The 24,077-nt window shown below is 37.4% G+C and overlaps 1 protein-coding gene across 4 annotated transcripts in view; it reads right to left on the bottom strand.

Annotated features, from left to right (window-relative positions):
* The window catches only part of LMBRD2 (LMBR1 domain containing 2), a 42,882-nt gene that overhangs the window by 12,931 nt on the left and 5,874 nt on the right, over positions 1-24,077 (bottom strand). For all 4 annotated transcript variants that reach the window (XM_079787917.1, XM_079787920.1, XM_079787918.1 and 1 more), the window contains exons 2-13: positions 20,384-20,619; positions 20,029-20,126; positions 18,009-18,104; positions 15,367-15,534; positions 14,817-15,027; positions 11,223-11,297; positions 9,712-9,825; positions 9,251-9,434; positions 5,989-6,170; positions 4,893-5,026; positions 2,722-2,827; positions 1,952-2,049 (exon numbers count right to left, since the gene is read on the bottom strand). In XM_079787917.1, coding sequence (XP_079644043.1) covers positions 1,952-2,049; positions 2,722-2,827; positions 4,893-5,026; positions 5,989-6,170; positions 9,251-9,434; positions 9,712-9,825; positions 11,223-11,297; positions 14,817-15,027; positions 15,367-15,534; positions 18,009-18,104; positions 20,029-20,126; positions 20,384-20,557 — 1,640 coding nt within the window. In that variant the 5' untranslated portion in view covers positions 20,558-20,619. The remainder of the gene's footprint in view (positions 1-1,951; positions 2,050-2,721; positions 2,828-4,892; positions 5,027-5,988; positions 6,171-9,250; positions 9,435-9,711; positions 9,826-11,222; positions 11,298-14,816; positions 15,028-15,366; positions 15,535-18,008; positions 18,105-20,028; positions 20,127-20,383; positions 20,620-24,077) is intronic.

The following is a 24,077-nucleotide window of genomic DNA, read 5'->3' as shown; positions in this document are numbered from 1 at the left end:
CAAAACAATAGATTTATTACCAGTTCATATTAACTGTTAAATTATGGAAAGGTACACTATAGATGGTTTTAAAAATCCAATGGAGAATTTATTTCACACAATATTGTCTATTTACTCATTATCCTAATGTTAGTAGATATGTATTATCTGAATAACCTTATAATGGTATTGGAAGATTTAAGTAAAAAGTCATGGGATGAAACTTACTTTTGTTAGAAAAGCAAACTGACTAACATCAATAAAACATTTTTTAAAAGCAGCACCTCTGGTATGTCATGGAGCATTTAAGCAGTGAAGAGTAGACAGAGTACAGGATGAGGGCACTTGACATGTGGAAGTAGGGCAGACAGTGCTAGAAGCCAAGCACACCTGTCCTTTGACTCCTTTTGAGTCTTACCCCTAAGAGTCTATCACTTCTCTAATCCTATGAAACGAGCAGCCCGTGTACTTCCCAGCCTTACACGTGCTGCCTGATTGCAATCGCTCTTCATCTGACCTTTTGGGCTGGTTATGATCTGAAGCATCTAGAAACCCAGGAATGATTGTGGGGAAAGCCCTAAGACCAATTTACATTACTGGTCAGAAGCTGAGCATGGGGTGTTTTATAAGCTACTAGTGGCCCGGTGCACGAATTCGTGTACATTGAAAGGAAATTAATTAGAAGACATATTTTAATATCGCTTTTAACCCTTTCTCTATAATAGAAGTGTCAACCAAATTCATGATCGACAATGACATATGGAAACACACGTGTGCAATTGGCGCCAGCAAGAGGTTTATATGTATCGCACATGCACGAGTCAACTTAGACTTTTATAGATACAGAATAAACTTGCTTAATTAGACCCGCTTTCTGATGTAGCTAAATTTTTTCCAGCCCAGTGAAGCACCCCAACTTCTCTTTCAGCTAATTGTCAGCAACACAGCAGTAAATACCAACACGAAGCAGATGGTTATTGTAGATCATGCAGGGAGAACTAAGGGTAAAATATTTAACTGCAGCAGTGTTTGACTATATTCTGCGCAGTGAGAAAACCTGAAGTCAATTTCAAGGTCCACCATTTCTTACTTCTTTTCAGTAGGGTCAAGTTTCTAAGCTTTCTAAAAATCTCTGTTTTCCAGCTAATGAAAAGAAGATAGGATTCCACTGAGTCTCCTATCTACCTACTCCAGGACTTCTGTGAGGATCAAATGAGATGAGGCATGGGAAAACGCTTCACAGACATTTGGTTAAAGTGTAAATGTTGCCACCTGGCTATAAAGCAAGTCGTGTTCCTGGGCTAAAGAAACTGCAAGGAGGCTAGTCGCTAGGGAGAGGAAGTCAGGCGTTACTACATGATGTCATCACCTGAACGGAAACTTAGCATATTAGCCTTTTATATATATAGACTAGAGGCCTGGCGCATGAAATTGTGCGTGGGTACGGTCCCTAGGCCTAGCCTGCAATCAGGGCCATCTTCCCCGGCTGCTGGCAGCTGGCCAGGCCCCCCGCCGCCACCCACCCCGGTTCCCCGTTCGCCATCGGTGATGGGAGCCTGCCTGCTGGGGAAAGGGACCAAGAGGTGGTCAGTGCACCTCACAGGGACTGGTCCAACGGCATTCTGGTTGTTCTGCCGTATGGTCACTGGGCTTTTATTATATAGATACATGGTTAACAGTGTCGAAGGCCAGGACTTCAAGTTAACACTCTGTAACTAATCCTATCACTTTGTAGCCTAAGTATTTGTAATGAATAACTCTACCTCTCTTTTCCTGAAAATATCTTCAGAGAAAAAGCCTTACTTCATCACTCAAGCAATCCCTTTAAACTATTCCCATAATCTCCAAAGCCACAATAAAACAAACAACAGCCAGAACCCAAGCAATAAGTATTAAAAAGAGTTGTAAGAAGAAAGGATACCCAGATAAGGCTAAGAGTATGTGGGAAAATAAACGATGTTAAGTTTCTTACCTAAAATAAGTAGCAATGCAGAGAATGACCACCAGCATAGGATAATATATATAGAATCCATCTGCAATGAAGGATAAAACTTTCATGGAACCCATAATCTGAAAAGAAAGAAAAAAGTAGAAAAAAGTAAGTTAAATTAGTACATAGTAGACCCCTGATATTTTATTTTTTCTGTCATTAGAGTTCACACATAGCCAGTTATATAAATAAACATGGGCTTTTGAAAAAGTATAAATAAAGCACTAAATGAACTGATTTTTAAATTCTTATTACAAGAAAAGAAACTGTTACTGAGGTGATGAATGTTAACTAAATTGACTGTGTAATCATTTCACAATATATGTATATTTCAAATCATGATGTTGTACAACTTGAACTAATACAATGTCATATGCTGATTATATCTTAATTTGCTTACTTAAAAAGGTTTTCCTCTAAAGAAAGTTAATATTTTATAAGCATTACTGAATATTATCATATACATTAAGACTAGAGATATAAAAGTCACTATTATTATAGGTCAAGTCTATTAATACTACCAGCTAGATGAGCTATGTAAACCAGAAAACACTTTTTTATAATAAAAGAAAGCAAAATCACTTTCATCCAGTCATTAGTAATTATATATATAACCTTTAAAAGACAGTCTTAGTTATTTTAAAAAGATCCAAATAATGCTTTAGAACTTTTCTGAATTAAAAAATGTTCTCAGTAATAACATCCCATATAGATAATGAATCTAAAGAACTCTGCCTGCTGAGCATACTTACAGAGGTATAGGCAGTTGGTTGCGTATTCTGGTGAGAGATGGAGGAATCCATATGGGTCAAGCCCAAGAAATTAAGACATAAAGGAGGAGTCAAACGGCAAAATAACCTGCAACAGGCATTTATAAACAGAATATAAAAATAAAGCAGCAAAACACATTTTATATTATAGTGAAGTGTAGTGAGAACATTTCAGATCATTGTAACTATTACTTTCACCTATCTGTATTATATGTATTTTGAATTATTACAGTGAAACTCCCTTACTTACTTGGAAGACTTTCTGAAAATACTATTAATCACATCTTCCTTAAAAACATCAACACCTACAAGGCAAAACTCCAGTCTCAGCTGCCTGCTTGGGTGGTGTCTGCCACTGCTTTATCCCAAGAACTGGTGAAGGGCCTTTGGATGCACCTCTTCCAAGTCTAGCACCTGTGCAATCTCTCAGCAGCACGATGAGGACGGTAACATCCTCAAGGTGGACCTGCTCACTACCTGGAAGATCGGAAGCTGTATCAAAGTACGCCACTCTGGTAACTTAGGTATGAGGAACGGTTAGAGTTCAAGCTGTCCAGATAAAAAGAGAACCGTACAGAACTACAGAGCTGAAGAGAGGGGAGAGGAAAATGAAGGGAGAGAGAGTGAAGGGATTGAGAAGTACAGATTGGCAGTTACAGAATAGTCACAGCGATGTAAAGTACAGCATGGGGAATACAGTCAATAATGTTGTAATAACTGTATGTGGGGGCCAGGCTGGTACTTGAAATATCAGGGGGACTACTCTGTAGAGTACACGATTACCTAACCAGTATGCTATATATCTAAACGAATACAGAATACTGAATGTAAACTGCAACTGAAAAAAAGAGAGGTAATATGAGGAATGTGATGATAAAATATAGTGTCCCCAAAAATGTATACACACACTTTCAGAATTATAAAGGCAGTATTTATTAAAATACATTTCATTTTCAAAATTGAGCTATCAGCTGTTAAAGTGTACAGGCAGTCCTCAGGTTACGTCGGACTTGACATACGTCGTTTCGTGGTTACGTCGCCATCTCCCATTTATTTATATATATAAAAAAATTCTGTCATTTCGACGTCTGTACATATGTTCTTTATTTTTTTTATTATTTACTGTATTTACCACAAGTAAAGGTCAGGAATTGTTCTTTCTTTTAAATGTTTTTTACTGTTTCACTTCATTACTGCTGTGTCTGTGCTTCATGTGAGTGACGTAGGTGCTTATGTAGGTGGGTTCCGACTTATGGTGAAAATCGCTTATGTCGCACTGTAGGAACAGATCTCCCATGTAACCCGAGGACCTACTGTATATACTTTTTTTTTGGGGGGGGGGGTCACCCTGTAGTTGTGGTTATAGGAATCTACACACACACACAAACACACATGAATAAAGGATAAAAAATAGTGAGAATTAAATAAGGTCTGTTGTCTAGTTAATAGTAATGTATCAATGTAAATTTCCTGGTTTTGATATGTAGAACAGCTATAGAAAACATCCTCACTGGGGAAAGCTGGGGGAAGGTTGATAGAACTCTTTGTATTATATTTGCAAGTTCCTATGAGTTCATAATTATTTGGCTAAAAAAGGTTAACAAAAAAGTCTTAAAGATGCTTTGTATATGGATTCCTCTCAAACCTGCCTAGTCCAGCCCTTATACATACCCAATGTAACTAATTTAACAACATGGACGAATCATAGACTGGGCAACCTAGCCCACGCTGAAGCTCTCTCTCAAAACTCTTGCTAAATTTCTTGGCAAAAATTATTCCCGTTGGTTTTCTCAGTCCTCTACACTACAGTTTGAGGCCACTGAATCTCAGAATACCCCTTAGGTCTGATTTAGTCTCTAAACTCTCTCATGCTCCTATTTTTTACTAATCTATTCATGCAATCTCTAATTGGTAAATCCAGGTTCACTATGTCCTTCTTTTTCATCCTAATCTAGCATCCCCATTTTAACCTGAACCTTCAAGCAGTGTTTAGCTAGCAATCAACAAATATCTAATTAATATTTAAACCTAATCAATTAGCTCAGAGAAATACAGGTGTCAGTGGAAAACCCATAAACAAGAAAGAAAAGAGATCGCAATAAGGATGCATGCCATAGAGACATTTCCCTTGTTTCTAAGTACATTCTACTTACATGCCACTGAAAAGAAGGCTGTACGCATCGGTCTGGTGATGTGAAGCCAAGTAATAATAGTTAAACACACGAATCCTGAACACAGTAGAATAAACACAGATACTTAGGAAGAAGATGGAAAGGAAGCAAGCAATCTGAAAACGAAAAACAAAAACAGATTAAGACCCAGGGACTTTATACCCTGTCACAGCCTTATCCTTTACTTCTGGCTAACATTTGACATTCTAAAATTTAAATACTGTACCAAATTTTTTAAAATATATTTTTATTGATTACAGAGAGGAAGAGAGAGAAATATCAATGATGAGAGAGAATCATTGATCAGCTGCCTCTTGCACGCCCCCTACTGGGGATCGAGCCCCGCAACCCAGGCATGTGCCCTTGAACGAAATTGAACCAGGGACCTTTCAGTCCGCAGGCCAACACTCTATCCACTTGAGCCAAACCAGCTACGGCTACTGTAACAGATTGTTTTTTAGCTATTTACTAAAATGAAAGTATGCGAAAAACTCTACATCTCAACCATTTTCACATTTTATCCCTAAATTTCAAATCCACCTCCTGAAGTGAGCCTGCTCTCCCATTCCCTGGGCCAGTGGTCGGCAAACTCATTAGTCAACAGAGCCAAATATCAACAGCACAACGATTGAAATTTCTTTTGAGAGCCAAATTTTTAAAATTTAAACTTCTTCTAACGCCACTTCTTCAAAATAGACTCGCCCAGGCCGTGGTATTTTGTGGAAGAGCCACACTCAAGGGGCCAAAGAGCTGCATGTGGCTCGCGAGCCGCAGTTTGCTGACCACGGCCCTGGGCAACTCCTCACATGACGACTATAAGTTATGTGGCTTCGCTGGCATAAAAAGAAAGCAAGTATCCCCAAAAAAGTATTTTGCACTATTTTGTATCTTTTCACCTGTCCTCAGGTACAGCTGTTGGTTTTTATAGTCTGGATAAATTGATGAAGCTCTTTTTTGGAAATGTAAATAAATAACTTCGCTATTTTCATTATTGCTAGAAGAAATATATGGAGAAAAGATGCTACAGTTAAGGGTTAGACTATGAATGGACACCTATTAATAACAGATAGGAACTGACCTCGATATAAATATAATTGTATGTTTTTTCAGCCAGCTGTATGAAGACTGCAAAGAGGGATAAGACAGGCGTAGTGCTGAAGAACGTGCACTCTGACCACACGACGATCACAGAGAAGACAGACAAAACCACAGCCAGGATTCTGTAAAACCATGGTCGCAGGAGACACTCCCAGTACCACTCTGGAAGAGAAAAGGAGAAAGTTACTAGGGAAACCATAAAGGAGTAATGGGGTATTTACACTGTTTCAACATATCTCCATGTAAGATACACAATTGCAAAGAAAAAACCAGTAGCTTTATCGTGGAGGAAGCAGGCAGACCCCACCCAACCGAATGATCCCCAATAACGGGACAAACATCTCAGGTGCCTCCTGCTTCGATGGGCGACAAGAAGACAGTATCCCTGCTGCAGTGTTCCTGTCAAAATGACAGAACCTGCACCTAATCCTGAGGAAACTTCAAACTCAAACCCAGGGACCCCGGAAAAAACAAAACTGGCCTGTATTCTCAAAAACATCAATGCCACAAAACAGAGTGAACCTGTTCCTGAGTAAAGGAGACAGAGACATGACAACTGACTACGATGCCTGACCTGGGTTTTTTACAGACGTTACTGAGACAATTAGCAAAATCAAATAAGGTCTGCAGATAATAGTACTGGTTTGATGCTAATTTCCTGATTTTGACCATTGTACTTGGTTATGTAAGAAAATGTCTTTACTTATAAAAAATACACACAGAAACATTTCTGGCTTAAAAGGCATCATGTCCGGACTCAACTTTGAAAAGATTAAGGGAAAAAATATACACAGAGAGAAAGAGAAAGAAAATAATTATGGTCAAATGTTAGCATTTGGAGAATCTGGGTGAAGGGTATATGGAAATTCTTTGTTAATATTCTGGTAATTTTTTGTTAAATCTGCCTTTAGGTAAAAATAAAAGTTAAAAAAAAAGAAGAAGAAAGCTCACAAAACTGAAAAGGCGGTATTTCACTTCACTCATTGTACGCTGAGCTCCTGGCTCACTCTACATGTTTTCAACCCTGTTCCCAGCATAATTAATTCCTGGTGATTTCCACAGCCACACGGGCGATACTGCTTTCAAAACGCTGGTCTTTTACTTCCTCCACCTCCTCTCCTCCAATGAGCCTGTTCTCCACCCTCCATCAACTACTCATTCTCTAAGCCTCTGACTGCCAAGGGCCCCAACCCTCCCTTGTAATCTCATTACAGCATCTCTGTGTCCAAGCAACACCTTCATCTAGTATTCCAACTCCACTGACTGTCTCTGCCTGGACCAACAGTCCATTTATTCCATCACCTTTTCATTGCCATTTAACACCCGATGTCCTTTATTGCTTTCTTTACCAGCTCAGATTCCAGTCTTTGAGGCGAACCATTCCCCAATGTCCCCGTCCTTTTGCTTCCTCCCACTTCCTCATACTTGCTAAACTAGGCCATGCTCTGGCTACCAACTCCGTGGCTACGCTGAGCCGGCACCTGTGGAGCAGGTCACTGAGGAGGAAGTCACACAACTTGGTTGGCTCGCCTCACTTCAAATCCTTAATCACCAGCTTCAAGTGGACCCTGAGCGCTGCCTGGCTAGCCTCCTGCAATCCACCAGTTTTCTCCACGCACAGTCTCCTACGCAACTATTTTGCACCTTCTCTTCTTTCCTCCCAAATCTCTTACTCCCAGAACTTCACTGACGAAACAGAAGCTGGCCAAAGAAAACCTCCCCAGGTTCCCACCGTTACATCTTCTCATCTGCTCAGGTACATCGGTGCCTTACATCCTAGGCCTTTCTCTTCACTGCTCAGTTCCCATTTCCTCTCCCCTACACATGAACACTGCCCCGCCATTCTCTTCTGTCTCCTCAATGTCCCTCTAAGGTGCATTCACAAATGGCATCTGTAATGTCTCCTGACCTTGCCATCCTCCTTTGGCTACTACCTCTTGTTTCTATTCCCTTTTATGAGGAAAACATTTTGAGAGTTTTCTATTCTTACTGTTCCTACCTGCTCTCCTTCTTATTTTTTTTAAACTCCAATCAGGCTTTTTATACCCTGACCCGACCTCACCTCTCTGAAATGCAATGGGCAAGTCTTAGTATTCATGATACTCGACCTACCTGGAACATTTGAAAAGGTGCTTTATATACCCTTTTCCTCAAAAGACTTCACTGTCCTAGTTTTCCTATCTCATCGGCCACTGTTTCTAGTCTGTTCTGTGGGCTCCTCCTCATCAACCTGATGCCTAAAGTCTGGAATGCCTCAGGCTTAGGCCTCAGACTATCTCTTCTCTATCCCATCACTTCTTCACTGATTTATCCCCACCCATGGTCCACCTGCCCATTAAGGACCCTCTCATTTATATTTGCAGACCAGACTTCTGCTCTGAACATTGATTTCCATTTCCAACCACCTACTCAGCATGGTATTTATATCTTTATGTGTATGCTGATTTTCTCACTCCACAAGGGCAGAAATTTTTATCTTTTCTATTCATTTGATATATATCAAGCACCCAATAATATGTAGCATATGAGTTCAAATATTTGTTGAATGAATGAAAACAAGTGTCACATCATTCCCTCATTTAATTAGGAAAGATCCTCATTGAAGATGTCTGAGAGATTTCTTATGACCACCATTATGTGTTCATACTGAAAACCAAACATACAAAAGAGAGTCATAAGCATCTACTTGAATACCTAAGGTAAACAGAAGTTTTAATACTGTGACACTGGTATTTTCATTAAATTCTTTATATTAAACTTGATAACACTGAAGAAAGTGTCATAAATAATCATAAAGGAGAATAGAATAATTGTGCTTATTGAGCATAGGTTTTGTAAATAGATTAATAAATGTAAATACTCAAAGAGTACTTCTTACAGGACTATTTTTTGTAATATGTCAAGATTGAAGGAGTTACCCAAGTTTGTGATGTGAAATTACTTAGAATTCTAATTGCTTTAAGTATATATTATATATACAAAATATGCTTGATATAGCACACATATTTTTGCATAGAATTTTGGTCATCTGTGAAGTAACAGTGCAAAATGATAGATTATATGTCAAATGAAAAGTAAAATAGTTTTCTTTGGGGGGAAAGTTTACCAGATAACATAATATTACCACTTGGCGTAAATCAAATAATACAAATACAATTCAACTTCACATTGGTGAAAATATATACATTTTCTTCAGAAAAATTATCATCATTAAACTTTGAAATTTGTATCAAATTACATACCAACTGTAGGACTATAAAAATATTGGACAAATCTATTTTCTGGTTCTGGCGATTGAAAAGTGTGAACAAACTGATGAGTAGCACTAGTTTCATTTTTTGCTACATCTTCTAGATAAAATGCTTGTTCCAGAAGGATCTGCCATTGTACTTGAGTTCGACGGTGCCTCTGAACTGAGTAAATAACCTAAGAAAGAGAACAGGGGTATATCTGTCAGAGAACAGGGGTATATCTGTCAGAGTTCTGACCCAACGGTGTTCAACTCCCCGTGAAGGAGCATGTTTTGGTTGTTACAACAATGGGAAGTGCTAGTGGCATCCTGGATGGGGCCAGGGAAGTTAACATTCGGTAGTATAGGTAACAGTTATGCTCAATGAATAACTCTCCCTTATTTCCTGTGGGCAGTAATTATAAATCTGACTGAAATATCATTAAATAACATAGCTTTAATTAATAAAGTTACCTGTTTATGTAATTTCACCAGACTTTTTTCACTTGGATAGGCATTATGCTTTTCATCAAAATCTTCATAATCATCCATGTTCCTACCCATTTTTTCCTGATACTCTGTAGGGCACTAAAAGGAACAAGTAGATTTTTAAAAATCTTATTTGCAAAAAGATAAACATTTTATTTTTATTAAAAATCTTTTATTCTGAGGCATTTCTAATTTCCTCAAAAATATCTTCCTTTATTGTCATCTCTAAATAGTTGGAGGTTTTGTTGATAACATTTTTTTGAAAATGTTTTAAAAGATGCATTGAGTCCTGGACAGTGGCTCAGCCGGTTGGAGTGTTGTCCCGTACACCAAAAGGCTGTGGGTTCACTCCCCAGTCCGGGCATACACCTAGATTGCAGGTTCGATCTCCAGTCGGGGTGCATACAGGAGGCAACTGATCAATGTTTCTCTCTCACATTGTTGTTTCTCTCTCTTTCTCTCTTGAAAAAAATAAAATAAAAGATGCACTGAGTTTCTTCTTACTCTATTAATATTAATCTTTGTGCTCAGAAAAACTAGCTGGGGATGAGTAAGACAGGGGAACATACATGAAGCACCTATTATTTAAGAGGATTTTTCTAGGTAAGCACCTAATGAAACTGTCAGTTATTTTCCCAGCTAAATAATGAAGAAGAATCACAACAAATGCAAGATGTTGATTTTTTTAAAAGAATGGTATAGAGCAGTGGTCGGCAAACTGCGGCTCTGTTGACTAATGAGTTTGCCGACCACTGGTATAGAGAAACAAATACATGCCTTAGAGTTATCTGCCCTGCTATTAGTCATCTATTATCTATATGAACTTGGACAAGCTAGTTAACTTTTCTGAATAGGTCCCAAAAGGTATCAAATATGAGAGAAATGATTAGAGAATTGATTCTCATGACTATTATCTTAGCCAACAGAACACTAGCTAATTATCAGTATAATAAATTTAACCTATAGGAAAAGAGATAGTTCAGTGATTCTGTAGCTGCAGAGAAGATATTTGGGGAGCTTATGTGTTGAATAATCATTTTTGAAAGTACATGAGTACTCTTAGTGCAATAACAATACAGTAAAATCTGAATTGTATGGCTTCTTATATAAATATCGTGTTAAATATCTCATAATGTCATTTATTTTAGGAAGCTGATCAAAACAGATTATTAATTCCCTCACTTATTTTCTTACAGGAGATATGCCTTTAGTGACCACATTCAATGACACTTCATCACTGTGCTGTGGCAGTTGTTTGTCACGCATTACTAAACGTGACCTCTATATCCACATTTCAAAGCAAAACATTGCCAATAATTAATGACAAACTTGTAATGCAAAGGAACAAATTCTATGTACACATTACTACTGATTTATGGTCAGTATTTCCATAAAAATGAAAAGCAGTTGCAAAGACTAGAGTCATAGGCTGTTTTCATACTTTCCTGATGTTTTTATTATAATATAAAAAATAGATGCCTGTATGATTTAATTACCTTTTTAAGTATTGTGTCGACACATTTTCTCAATGGGTGGTTATACTTGATGCTTTCATTCACTTTACGAACCTCCTATACAAATAGAAAAATGAAAATATTTCCATTTCTATACATTGGCTGTTTCAAATCAGAATGCTCTAGGTACTATATATATATATATATATATATATATATATATATATACTCACAAGTTTAATTTCAACTCAAAGTATTTAGCATTTACATGAAGTTCCACTCACTGAATAAAAGTTCTTAAGAACACAAGTAAAAATACAAAGTTATACAAAGTGGGGCAAAAGTAGGTTTCAGTTGTGAGTTTAATACAATAGTTAGTTAATAATAACACAAAAACTATTTCACATAATCACAACTGTAAACCTATTATTGCTCCACCCGGTATAATAGATCTCTGTATATCCTCACACTTCTTATTACCTTCTAGGTTTATTCTCTTATCATTTTCTTACTTGGCACACAAAGATGGATAAACATCATAAAAAAGTCACGAAGGATCAAACACTCTTTGCAGCCCTGAGAGAACAGGACTATGCTCCTTTACCTTGCTTATCAACTTAATTATCTCATTATCTAAAATACAGTGAGGAAACCAGAGGCAGCAGAACAGGTACTGATGTCACGAAGCACAAAGCACCCACTCCTTTCCAGTGGGAGAGCACACAGCTCATGATTCACCCCATGTCTGTCTATCAAGAGCACGCTACAGGCCCGCACTGTGCAATGTGTAAGGTCACCACATCCCACACCAGAGAGGGGGGTAGGATGACAGGGCATCATAGCTGTTTGAGTAAGATGAGAATCTAGTGATAAAAGAATTAAATAAGCGATTTTATGAGTATGAAAGGCATAAAGCGGATAGGAAAAGGAATCTTTAGAACCAATAGTTCTAAGAGAATCATAATATTCTATAATTTTAATAAAATTTTGTTAAAAGTTGGAACTACTGTTCTAGATAGAATAAACAGCATGTACAAAGGCTGGGAATCAAGGAAGAACCAACCAGAAAATTAAAAAGAACATTCTGATTGGTGGGTAGAGAATGTCCTTAAGGGATACAAAACTGGAGGCAGGAAAACCATCTGACATATAAAGTTATGAAAAAATATTTGTGACTTCTATGACAAAAAATTACTACCATTAATATATGGAGAGCTCTTGCAAATCAACAGGAAAATGGAAGAATGCAGAAGAAATGCAATTGGCTGATAAATGTTGGAAAAGATATTCAAGCTCACTAAAAACAATTATGAATTTCAAAATGAGAATAATTTCTTCACAAAATCATAAAAATAAATGTGGGGAAACAGGTCTCTCTATACACAGTGAAATGTGGGAGGTAATTTAGCAACACCCATCAAAACTTTAAACATGCAGACCCTATGAATAATCCGTATCGAAGGATTCTGCTCCTGTCAAGACTACTGAGCTTGAAAACGCATTATCCAGATAGGAACGGTGAGGACAGCTGTACAACTTAGTGTGGGAGCTTTCATGATGGACTTATTATTACATAAGAAGCATGAGAGGCAGTCAGTCCATCAAAGGAAGGGGCAAGATATGCCACACAGAGGGACAGCATGTACGGAGGCCTTGGAGCAGAAAGGAACAGTTTCACGGATCCAGAAGTCCAGTGTGGCCCCGGGGACAGGAAGAGTAAGGGCCTGAGAAGCACTGGGCCGGCTGAAGAATGACTCCAGCAGAGCACTTCTGGGGCCCTCAATGACACTTTATTTGGAGGTCCATGAGTAAGCGCTAAACATGGGGGTAACGAGATGAGACTTGGGTTTTTAAAAGGTGCTGGAAGCATCATTATATTACAATTTTTCATTACTACGCCGCCTTAAAGTTTTCTTGACTTGTTAGCAAAACTTGAATATGAACTAGTTATATATTTACATCTGAAATATTACATATTTCCTTTACAGTCTTTCATCATATTAAACCAAAATAAGTACTGAAACAGTTAACTATGGATATTTGCTATATTTGTTACAGAAGTAAGTTTCCTTCAAAAGTTTATGACTTTTACAAAGTGTGGAAGGTATTTGAAATATTAGCTTATTTTCTTCACATAAAATAACATAACTTTGAGCTCTGTCATTACTGTGCCTAATCGATTCTTTACTACGCTGGCCAGACAGCATGCATGAAGTCAGGCTAACAGGCAATTTTCAGCAGAAATAAGTAGCTATTTTTCCCTCTCTCAAATCTGCTTCCTTGAAAAATGACAAAAGGTAGAAGTAACTTCTTTGGCCCTGTAGCAAATACCCTTTGAATAGTTTGACATGGCTTATAAATTTTATTAATGCTTCGAAGAGAATAATAGACACACGGATGTAGTATACATTCACTTCAGAGAGAAACATAAAAACACTAAACTGGTTTTTATAAAACTGCATTTGGAAGATTTTATAGGTAGATGAAAAATATAATCACTAATTACAAAAAATAAAGGTGACTGAATTTTGTGGTCTGTTATAAGATGTATTCAAACCAGTGTGCTTTCCCTCAACATACACTATTCATATTCTCGTTCCATGCTCTACTCAGCACACCTCCACCAGACTGATCACCCTACACACAGAATCATGGCTCCTCCCTGCTTGCAAGGTGCAACGATTCCTCACTGCTTTCAAAATGTGACAGTCAAGGCCCCATTACCTGGCAACAACATGTTTTTTAAACCTTACAAACTTTATCTTTCCAACACAAACCTTATACTCAATTAATGTGGTTTTAAAACCTCCTGATATCTGACCAGGATGAAGCCAGTTAAAGAATATTCTACCCATCCTTCCAGGCCCAGCTCATATTTCACTCCTCTGATCACTATTCAGAAGTGAGACCTCTCTATACTAGAGCATTTCCTTTGTATAATTCACATCACATTAACCATCTATAATAATAAAAGCATAATATGCTAATTAGACCAGACGTCCTTCCGGACGACCTTCCGGACAAAGCCAGGGCTGTGAGGGAAGCCTGGGTCCCGGGTGCCAGAGGGAAGCCGGTGACGGCAGCCAAGAGAAGGAAGGCCTATTCTTACATGAATTTCGTGCATCAGGCCTCTAGTATAATATAAAGGACTGTACAGTTCTCCAATGCTAGATAGCTAGTATCCTAATGGAGAATGAAGTAGGAATTAGCTGAAGAGAGTGGAGAAAAGAGCATCCCAAGAGCTTGGGAATAATATGCTCAAAGAGAAAAGAGGCAATGAATGCAGTGGTTAAGAGTAGGGGTCAGAGGCCCGGCTGGTGTGGCTCAGTCATTGAGTGTCAACCTATGAACCAGGAGGTCATGGTTTGATTCTCTGTCAGAGCACATGGCTGGGTTGTGGGCTCAATCTCCAGTAGGGGGCGTGCAGGAGGCAGCCAATCAATGATTCTCTCTCATCATTGATGTTTCTATCTCTCCTTCTCCTTTCCTCTTTGAAATCAATAAAAATATATTTTAAAAAATTAAGAGCAAAATTTAAGTCTGAAGTCCATCTGTGTGCTAACAACAAGAACAACAAACTGTGTATCCAAAAGGAGCTACAGCGTGCTGTTGATTGGAAGGTTTAAACTTGTTTACCTCCATGACATCTTCTAAAGTCTCTTCTGCGTCTGCTTTCTCTGTCATCAATTTGGCTGCCTTAAAGTAAGTTTTCATAAGTAGATAACCTCTTTTTGCTCCATTCCAGTATGACCGAGGGATTTCCACCAAGCCATACCCCAACAGTAACACAAGAAGAAATAGACCCCATGTGTTTGCAGCAGCGATCCCAATCGTCTGAAGCTGGTTCCTAAGAGGACAGAAGCAGATAGCTGTGATAAATTTTCCAACAAAACAGTAGAATGAAACCATTTAGTATTAAATGGTTTTTCAGAGAACAATCACCCTAAAGGACGGCTAACATTTTATATGAAAAAATTAGACCTTCAAATCCTCAATTACCCTTTTAGTAACAGTGAATGTTATTCCATATTTTTCTTCTTAGTAACATGGATTATTCAGATATTCTTTTTGATGAATCTATAAAGCATATAATTTGTTATGTTTCTTGATGAAATGTGTTTACACCTACAAATATGAGATAAAGATTTTATGAAATGAAAATATACACAGAAACAACGTTTCTTACCATTCTAAGTGCAGATGTGGGTTTACAGCTACATAAATTAGAAATGCTCCAAAAATCAGCAAGTAGGTGCCATAATAGATTGCATTCTCAATCAGTGCGGTTTTGATCTTTCCAGTGATGGAGAACCCTCCTGATCTTGCATATGACTGCATAAAAGGTAAGAGAATCCTAGACAGTTGGAAAAAATATGATTAAAAACACTTGATATGTCTTTGTAATTTCAAATACCAGAAATATGTGAATCTCAATTTTATTGTACAGTTCTTTTCACAAATGTGATTTTGAATAATTATTAACACCAAACAAACTTGAATATTTTTGTAATATTAAATATGGGGGAGAACAGAGCACATTCCTGGCAACAAAGAGGCCACAGTAACTAGCAGAAGATCTAACAGTGAGTGAGTTATAATGAGTCTAATAAAAAGACTTGAAAGCCTTTATGAAGAGCTTGGACTACATCCAAAGAGTAATGAGTAGCCATTTTCTTGACCCTAAAGGAGACATGATCAAATTTAGTTTCCTAAAGACTGATAAGGCTTCAACATGGAGAATGCACTTAAGAGGAACAAAATTGGAACTATTTGTGTGGTAAAGAGCAGGAAGGGAGAAGACTCGTTATCAATGCACTAATTTTGAAGTTCCTAGGACACATCCCCAAGGAGCTGCACAGGAAGTAGTTGGCTATCCAGCTTCTTAATGCAGGAGGCAGGATTAGAAATACAGATAGATTCCGAATACTCACCATTTCAACGGTACTGAAGTAACATGAGTTCTGGAAGGGTGAGTATGGAGAATGAGGAGCAAAGAACTGAAGCTGACCCCTGAGCAATACCTAGTTTTAAAGGAGAGGTAGAAAAGCAAGAGGAGGAGAGGCCAGCAAAGGAGACTCAGCCAGAACAGCAGAAAGGCCTGGAAGAAAACCAAGGAGTACGCATGGCGTAGAAACCAGGAGAAGCACATTTTAAGTGCTGCCGAGAGGTCAAGTAAATTAAGAAAGGTGTGTGAGTAGAAAAATGGGGGCAGAAAAGAGTTCAGTGAGTTGAGGACAGAGGTAGCAGAGAGCAAACGGAGGCACTAAATCAGACAATTCATTTAAGAAGTTTGGCTGGATTGGATAAACTATGATATATTCATAAAATTGAATATCTTATAGAAATGAAAAAGAATAGTAATACACATCACACAACAGAAAAGAATCTTCCAAATATATAAGCAAAAAAGAGAGGCAAAACGTAGACTGTATACTTGTGTTTCTAAAGTTCAAAAACAGGCAGAACTCATCCACGGTGAGGGAAGTCAGAATCATGGTTCTCTTCGGGGAGGGAAGCCTGGGAGGGGTATGAGGGAAGCTTCTGGGGACTCTGTCAATGTTCTTTCTCGTCGTCTGAGTGCTGGTTACACGGGTGTGTTCACTTTGAAAAAAAGTCAAACCAAACAAAATCTGTGCCGTTTTCTACACTAATTTATACTTCAATTACACAGTCTCCAAAAAAATATATAACCGTGATAAGGAATAAATCATTGAGGTGGAAGATAGAAAGTTGGAGAGGGTTGGGATTTGAGGAACTTTTTTTTGTTTATTTTTTATTTGTTAAGGGTGAGAGAATTGTGCATGCTTTGCCCACGCACAGGTGAGTACAGGTAACAAGAGCTGGAGGGAATGGGCCCTTATTTCAGGAAGAGGGAGTGATTTTAAGAGAGGGGAGGGAAGGAAGGATGGGGAGAGAGGTGGGTAGATTTGTTGGTGAGAAGCTACAAGAGCTGCCGTCTGATGGCTTTTATCTTTACTGTGAGGTTGACGGTAAAGATGTTCAAGGAGAGAAGGTAATGTTTCTAGGAATGAGAGAGAGAGTCACAAGGAACAGCAGAGGCTTGAAATGACTGGAAAGATTTGTTGTGAGAAGAGCAAGCAGACTGGAGAAACACAGGAACAAAGTCTGGCAACGCTGAGGGCCCAGCTGAGTCCAATGAGCATCCATTGACAGGGGCACGACTCTCCTCTGCTGCCTGGGTTTGCTCTTGCAACGTTTCAGACCTCTCGTTTTAGAGCCCAGTTGCCTGCCCACTTTTTAAAATGTTCAGCGGCAGCAGCAGAGCAGAAGGACAAAGCTCTCGCAGGTAGAAAAAAAGATGTGGAATGTGTCGCAGGTCAGTGAGACCATGGCTATCATTAGAGCTATGCAGAGAGAGTCAGTAACACGATGACCAAATGCGGGACCGAGGGGACATTAACATTGAGGAGATGGACCACAGAAGTGGAGCCCATGGAGGAAAGGCAGAGGCCGGGCTAAGCAGAGATCAGGTGATGATGGCCTTCAAAGAGCAGTTTCACACAACAATGGGGCTGGGAAAAGACTGAATGGGGTAGAGAAGGTCAAGAGAGAAAGCAATAACTAGAAGGGAACAGTGACAAGGAAAATTATTCTTTCCATTTTCTATTTATTGTTTGTGTTTTTCTTTTTATTTCTTTTCTTTTAAGATGGGAAAGACTTAAACAAGCAGAAAGGGAAAGGAAAAAATTGAAGAAAAAAATAAGTAGCATGAGTAAATTCTAAAATATGAAGGTTCAATGAAAAATAATCACTTCTCATTTTACTCTAGCCAATATTTTAAAAATTTTATCCTTCACTGTCACTTACCATGTTAAAAATTGCGATGTCCAGTATACTACCCTCCAGAAAATTGGCATGATTCCATCAGGAATGTAACTCCATGGCTTGAAACACGGATGCGGACTGTTTGATAACAATTTAAAGCAAATTAATCATAAATGATGACTCATTAAATGAATTATACAATTAATTTGTATGTGGCAAAGTTTATTTGCATTCAGATTTTAAATTACTGACTCAAACTTGTAGATTTTTATTTAAAACTTAAAATTCAAAGTTGATTGTCAAACTAAACAAACACACACAAAGGGAACAAAACAGTTTGGGACACAATGTTCACCCAATAGACTAATACAACAGTACTTAAAAACTAATGCATTGTGAAGTTAAATCTCTGATATGATTCCCTTAAATACTGATGATTACCTTTAAAATACACACTCACCCCATTTGTGGGGTTCGTTATTTTGGGGCAGGGGAGCGGGGAAGAGAAAGACATTGAGTGATTAATTCCTGGAAACTGAAATGCTAACTAATCAGTCACTCTAGCATAACTCCTATGGAGACATAGGCCAGCATCTATACACAATTCTGTTGGAATTCTCTGACGAGACATGTATCTGACCACAGAACAGTCTTTCTAGACTATAAGGGTACCCCATTCAGTCCCAGGGCTTTCCATATGCACAACTGCTGCTGATCTATGTCCAATTTTTCATGATGCTACAAAGGCAAGTACCTACATTTTAAATTTACCCTTATTCGAGTTAGAATTAAAAAATAAAATAAAAGTCACACAAAGAAGCATGCAAATACTCCTTAAAGCACTGGCAAAAAACACAGTCCACATTTATTAGCTCTCACGCCAAGCCAGTGTGCACCTGAACAGTAAACTACCCATGCTGCTGGGGGTTAGCCATGTGTAGCCAGCTGTGTAATTCTTTTGGGAATGTAATTGCTACGAGCAGAAGAGAGCTGACAACTTTTCGGTGCAAAAATTAAAAGGCAGCACTGAAATCAATAATGAGAAACTAATGTTACTCTCAAATATTTTCCCAAGAAAGTCTGCCATTCTTTGTCTTTTCTAGTATGAGATTTCTCTGCTGGATTTTACCTTTTACAATTAAATGTGTTTTTGTCCTATGAGCCACCATCTACTTTAATACTGGCCACATGTTCTTTAGATTCTCTTCAATCGTGTATCTTGTGGGTTGAAAAAAAGTATGCAATACAGGCATAAACATATACTCCTCTCCTACCGTCCACATAATTTTCTCAATAAGACCCATTTGCAAAAACATGTTTAACGTTTTTTGAAATAAAAAATTCATCTTAGAGTTGAAGGTGAACAAACATACACATACACAAAAAACACTAGTTTTTTTGCTTGGAAAATTAATATGAATGCAATAAAACCTTTTGGTATATGAACTTTATTCATTTTCAGTCTAAAGCTCCAACGATTTCAAATGATGTGCTATATGAAAGAAATACCCCACGTACAGAATCACCTCCTTTAGTACTCCACCCTGCATATTAGGCAAAAGAGAAAATGCATGCCCCATTTTTTAGATCAGAGAGCAGCTGAGATGAAAAATAGCTTTTGGAAATCACTTCCAAAAGGGGTTGAAGCAGGATTTAAAAAATCAGGCCTTCTCTAAGTTTCTCCTTAGCATCTACTGAAAGGCCTTGTGCACAACAATAAATATTTAAAATTGATGTGATATTTAAATTTAAGCAAAATAAAATATAATTAAAAGTCTACCAGCAAAGGATGGTGGTGGGAGGAGGGGGTGAGGAAAGAATGAGAATAAACTTTTATAAATATAAAATCCAGATGGTAAACACTGACAATTTTTGAACAATTTGCCTTCTACAATATTTAAGGAAGGAAGGAAGGAACGAAGGAAGGGAGGGAGGGAGGGAGGAAAAAAAGGAGGGAGGGAGGGAGGGAGGGAGGGAGAGAGGGAGGGAGGGAGGGAGGGCAGGGGAGGGGAGGGCAGGGGAGGGGAGGGGAGGGAGGGAGGGAGGGGAAAAGAAAGAATACCTTGGAGCTGGGGTGGCGGTTGCGTACAAGCCTGTGATGTTGCTGTTCTCAGGAGGGCTTGAGTTGGCAGCAGCATGCTTGCATCGGTTGTATATTGTCTAAAGCAACAAATACATGGTTTAAAAATCAAAATCAAAAGGATACCAAGAACTTTAGCGATATTGGAGTGTATCAACCTATCTACCCAAATTATCTCCCTGGCTATGCTTTGCAGTGATCAAATTCATATAATAACATTTAAATTGAAAATAAGTATAACCTTACATAATTTAGTGGTCTTGGATCTAACATATCTCAAACATGCTGTATGATTACAATCGTCTTTTATATTGTGAAAATCAGTTTCACCTCTTACCGTACTAACGTCCAGAGGCAGTATGAAGACAATAAGAAAGCAGAGATACCAAGCTAGCAGTGTTCCAACAATTACAAGTCTATGCTGTTTCTTAAAGTCTCCATATCGATGAAGTAGAAATAACGCCAGAAAAAAAACAAAAACAATCTCGAGTCCCAAAGCTGCACCACTCATTATTGAACGTTCACTCTGACTAACCGAAGTAATTCAGTACAGGGCTGGATCATATCTGTAAACTGAAAAAAAAAAAATGCAGTATTAACATAGGGCACAACCACTTGGAAATTTCCTAAATATTGTTTGTTAGTGTATGAATAAATTCTCTGGAAAACTGGCAGGCTTTAAAATGGACTACGAATAAGGCAGAAAGGATAATTCCTACTCTCAAGTTCTTATATCTTACTTTTAAAGCATATTTTGAAATTTCACGTAAGTTATATCGTCAAGAGAAAAACATATTTTAACAAAATTTACATTAGTTCTAAAAACATTACAAACTAAGAATACTACCTGTGAAGTTTCAATACAGTGTCATTTGGAGCTTACTCCTTAATATTATAAATCCTAATAGAGAATTTTATACAAACTTACTACTGACTAGATCCTAGGGAGTTAAATATTTTATAAAATAAAGTTTTCCAAGTCACCCATAACCCATTTTCTAAAAGAGGGAGAGACAGAGAGATGAAGAGAGACTATTTGAAAGTAACATTTCTTTTGTTTTAAACAGTATTTTTCTTTATTGCTAATCTTACCTAACAAATTCCAGAACTGGAAATTCTTAATTCCTTTACTGCTTCACAAAATATACTTATCACTTTCTATTTATCTATATAAATCTTATTTTCTTTTTAAAAAGTTACTTTACCTATTTTATAGGCTTTAAAAACTTATCAATGACTATTGAACAAAGTCATACATTAAAATTATTTTTATTATAAATGCTGATATAATAAACAAATAGTTTCATTAATAAACATAAGCAAATACTTTATCTGCTATCTCTTTACTCTTATAAAATAATTTACCTTGCCCGGCCAGTGTGGCTCAATAGTTGAGCATCAACCTGTCAATCAAGAGGTCACATTCCTGGTCAGGGCACATGGCAGGGTTTTGGGCTAGATTCCCAGTAGGGGGTGTGCAGGAAGCAGCCAATCAATGATTCTCTCTCATCATTGATGTTTCTATCTCCCCCTCTCCTTTCTTTTCTGAAATCAATAAAAATATATTTTTAAAAAATAATAAGATAAAATAATTTACCTTTACTAACTGAAGGCAATATGTACTTTTCACCTTTGTAAAATCAATGCTAGGAATTTTTGTGTATGGACTAACTAAATATTGCAAGGAATTGATTAATTCATTAATTGATTAACATAGAAAAAAGACTGTGATGCCACCCACCAAAAGAAAATAAGGCAAAATTAATAAAACACTTCAAATCAACATCTCCAACCAAAACTAGTTATAAAAAGAACAAAGAATGTTTGGGTACTTTACAAGCTAAACTTAAATCTATGTAAAAAAATCATAAAAACATAAAAGTAATATTTAATAAACTATTTTCTTATTTCTTTATATTGTTGAAGTAGTTTCCATTCCTCTGTACATTTCAACCAAATTTTCATTTTTCTTAAGTATCTAAAATGATAACTCTTTTGTCACTATCATCATATCCTGCAATATTTTTATACTAAGCACTTATCCACCTGGTATTACATATATTCTTTATATTTATTGTCTCTATAAGCCCTCCCTCTCCCCTCTCCCCACTCACACACAGATTCTATGAGAGCACAGGCTGGACAACTTTATTCTATAAACTATATATCCCAAGTCTCTAATATAGTATCTGGCATGTAGTAGATATTCAAAAATATCTGTTGAATGAATAAATGAATGAATAAAAAAATCACTGTTTACTTTAGTATATATACTTTTTATTACTGCTGACTTCAAAGGCAATGTAAAACTTGTTATGGTCTCCAAAATTGATTTTATAAATACTTATTACAACTCAAAAGGCTTAAAAATCTATCCATTACTACTACTCAAAATTTCAAATTTCATAATCTATCAAAAAATGTACACCAGCACAATAAAAGTAAGTCAGATCTTATTTTTAAGCCAAGAATAGATTAAATGGTTGGTAGGCAATATCTCAACGTAGGCTGTGCTGATGAAACCCTAACCATCTTCGAGATCCAACTTTCAAAAAATTTTTATTCAATGTGAATTTAACGTAATTATTACCTAAAAATTTCCTTAGGGTTTGACATAGATATTTATTTGCCTGAAATTGTCCAGTGCAAGGAATATAACAATCATAGAAAAAAAAAAGACTATCAGAGAATATTGAGGAAATGCTAAATAAAGTATGGCAGAATCAAACAGGAGAATATTACTGAAATATAAGAAATGTTTGTTAAGATTATTTAATAACCTTAGAAAATTACCATAACATTAACTGAGAAACTAGATCCACACATTTTTTACATAACATGCATAAAAATGATAAGGCAATGAAATATATGCAGATTTCAATAATAGGTGGTAAGAATAAGGGTATAAGCAAACAACAAAAGCACAGTTACAAACATAGAACTTGCTAATAATATATTTTTTTACGATGACTGTTTTAGTCTGTTTCATCACCAGTACTTTATGTTATAGATGAATAAACAGAATTATGAATCTTTTATTCTAGTAATAAAGAAATGATTTGTTTCATCTCTTCCCATAGTCATTATCTTAGTCTCCTATTGCTGCTGTAAACAATTACTGTAACTTGGTGGCTTGCAACAACACATCACAGTTCTCACAGTTTATGTGGGTCAGCTATCTAGGCACAATGTGGCTCAGCTGAGTTCTCAAACTTGACATGAAGGTGTCAGCAGGTTTGTGTTCCTCTCTGCAGACTCTAGGGGAGAATCCACTCCTAAGTTCATTCAGGCTGGTGGCAAAATTCCGGTTATGGTTACAGAACTGAGATCCTTCGGGGCTGTCAGCTGGCATTTGCCCTGAGCTCACGAGACCTCATTCCAGTCTTTGCATGTGGCCTGTATATCTGAGAGCCAGCAAAAAAAACCCCAAAAAACAACACAAAAAAACGCTCGTCAAGTCCTTCTCATTCTAGGAATCTGACTTCCTCTTCCGCCCTCAGCTGGGAGAAAGCTCTGCTTTTGAGGCTCGTCTGACCTCATTGGGCTCACCCACTTCCAGGGATCTCGGTAGCGCTCTCCTTAGGGGTCTATTACCGTTTACCGCAGCATCTACTTCTGGTCAAGGTGAACTCCTGCTGCCTTGTTAGGACACAAGGTTAGCCCTAGTGGGCCCACGAAATTGGAGAGGAATTGGGTTTTCCCTAACCTGTGATGAGGGAAATAATAGTTTTAAAGTCTATATCTTGACCTTGTGCCGAAATTTAAGTGAGGAATTGTTTTTTGCAGTCCAGAATTATAGCACTTTCTAAGGTTCCTTATGAATTCCTGTTTTTATTATTTCAGCTGAATAACTTCCTGCCCAAAGCTAGGGATACCTCCTTATTCTCCACCTGATTTAGTTATTTGCATATTAAATTCATAACATAACTTCATTAAAATCTAATAAACAGATTGGTCAACTCCAGTTTGGCTTATTTAAAAAAAACACCCTCATTGCCAGGAAGGGCAGCAATTTGGCAATACTATGTATC

The sequence above is a fragment of the Cnephaeus nilssonii genome (assembly GCF_951640355.1).
Source record: "Cnephaeus nilssonii genome assembly, chromosome: 2".
Classification (NCBI taxonomy): Eukaryota; Metazoa; Chordata; class Mammalia; order Chiroptera; family Vespertilionidae; genus Cnephaeus; species Cnephaeus nilssonii.
Note: the sequence above shows the minus strand (reverse complement) of the source record. Positions and strands in the feature narration are given on the sequence as shown.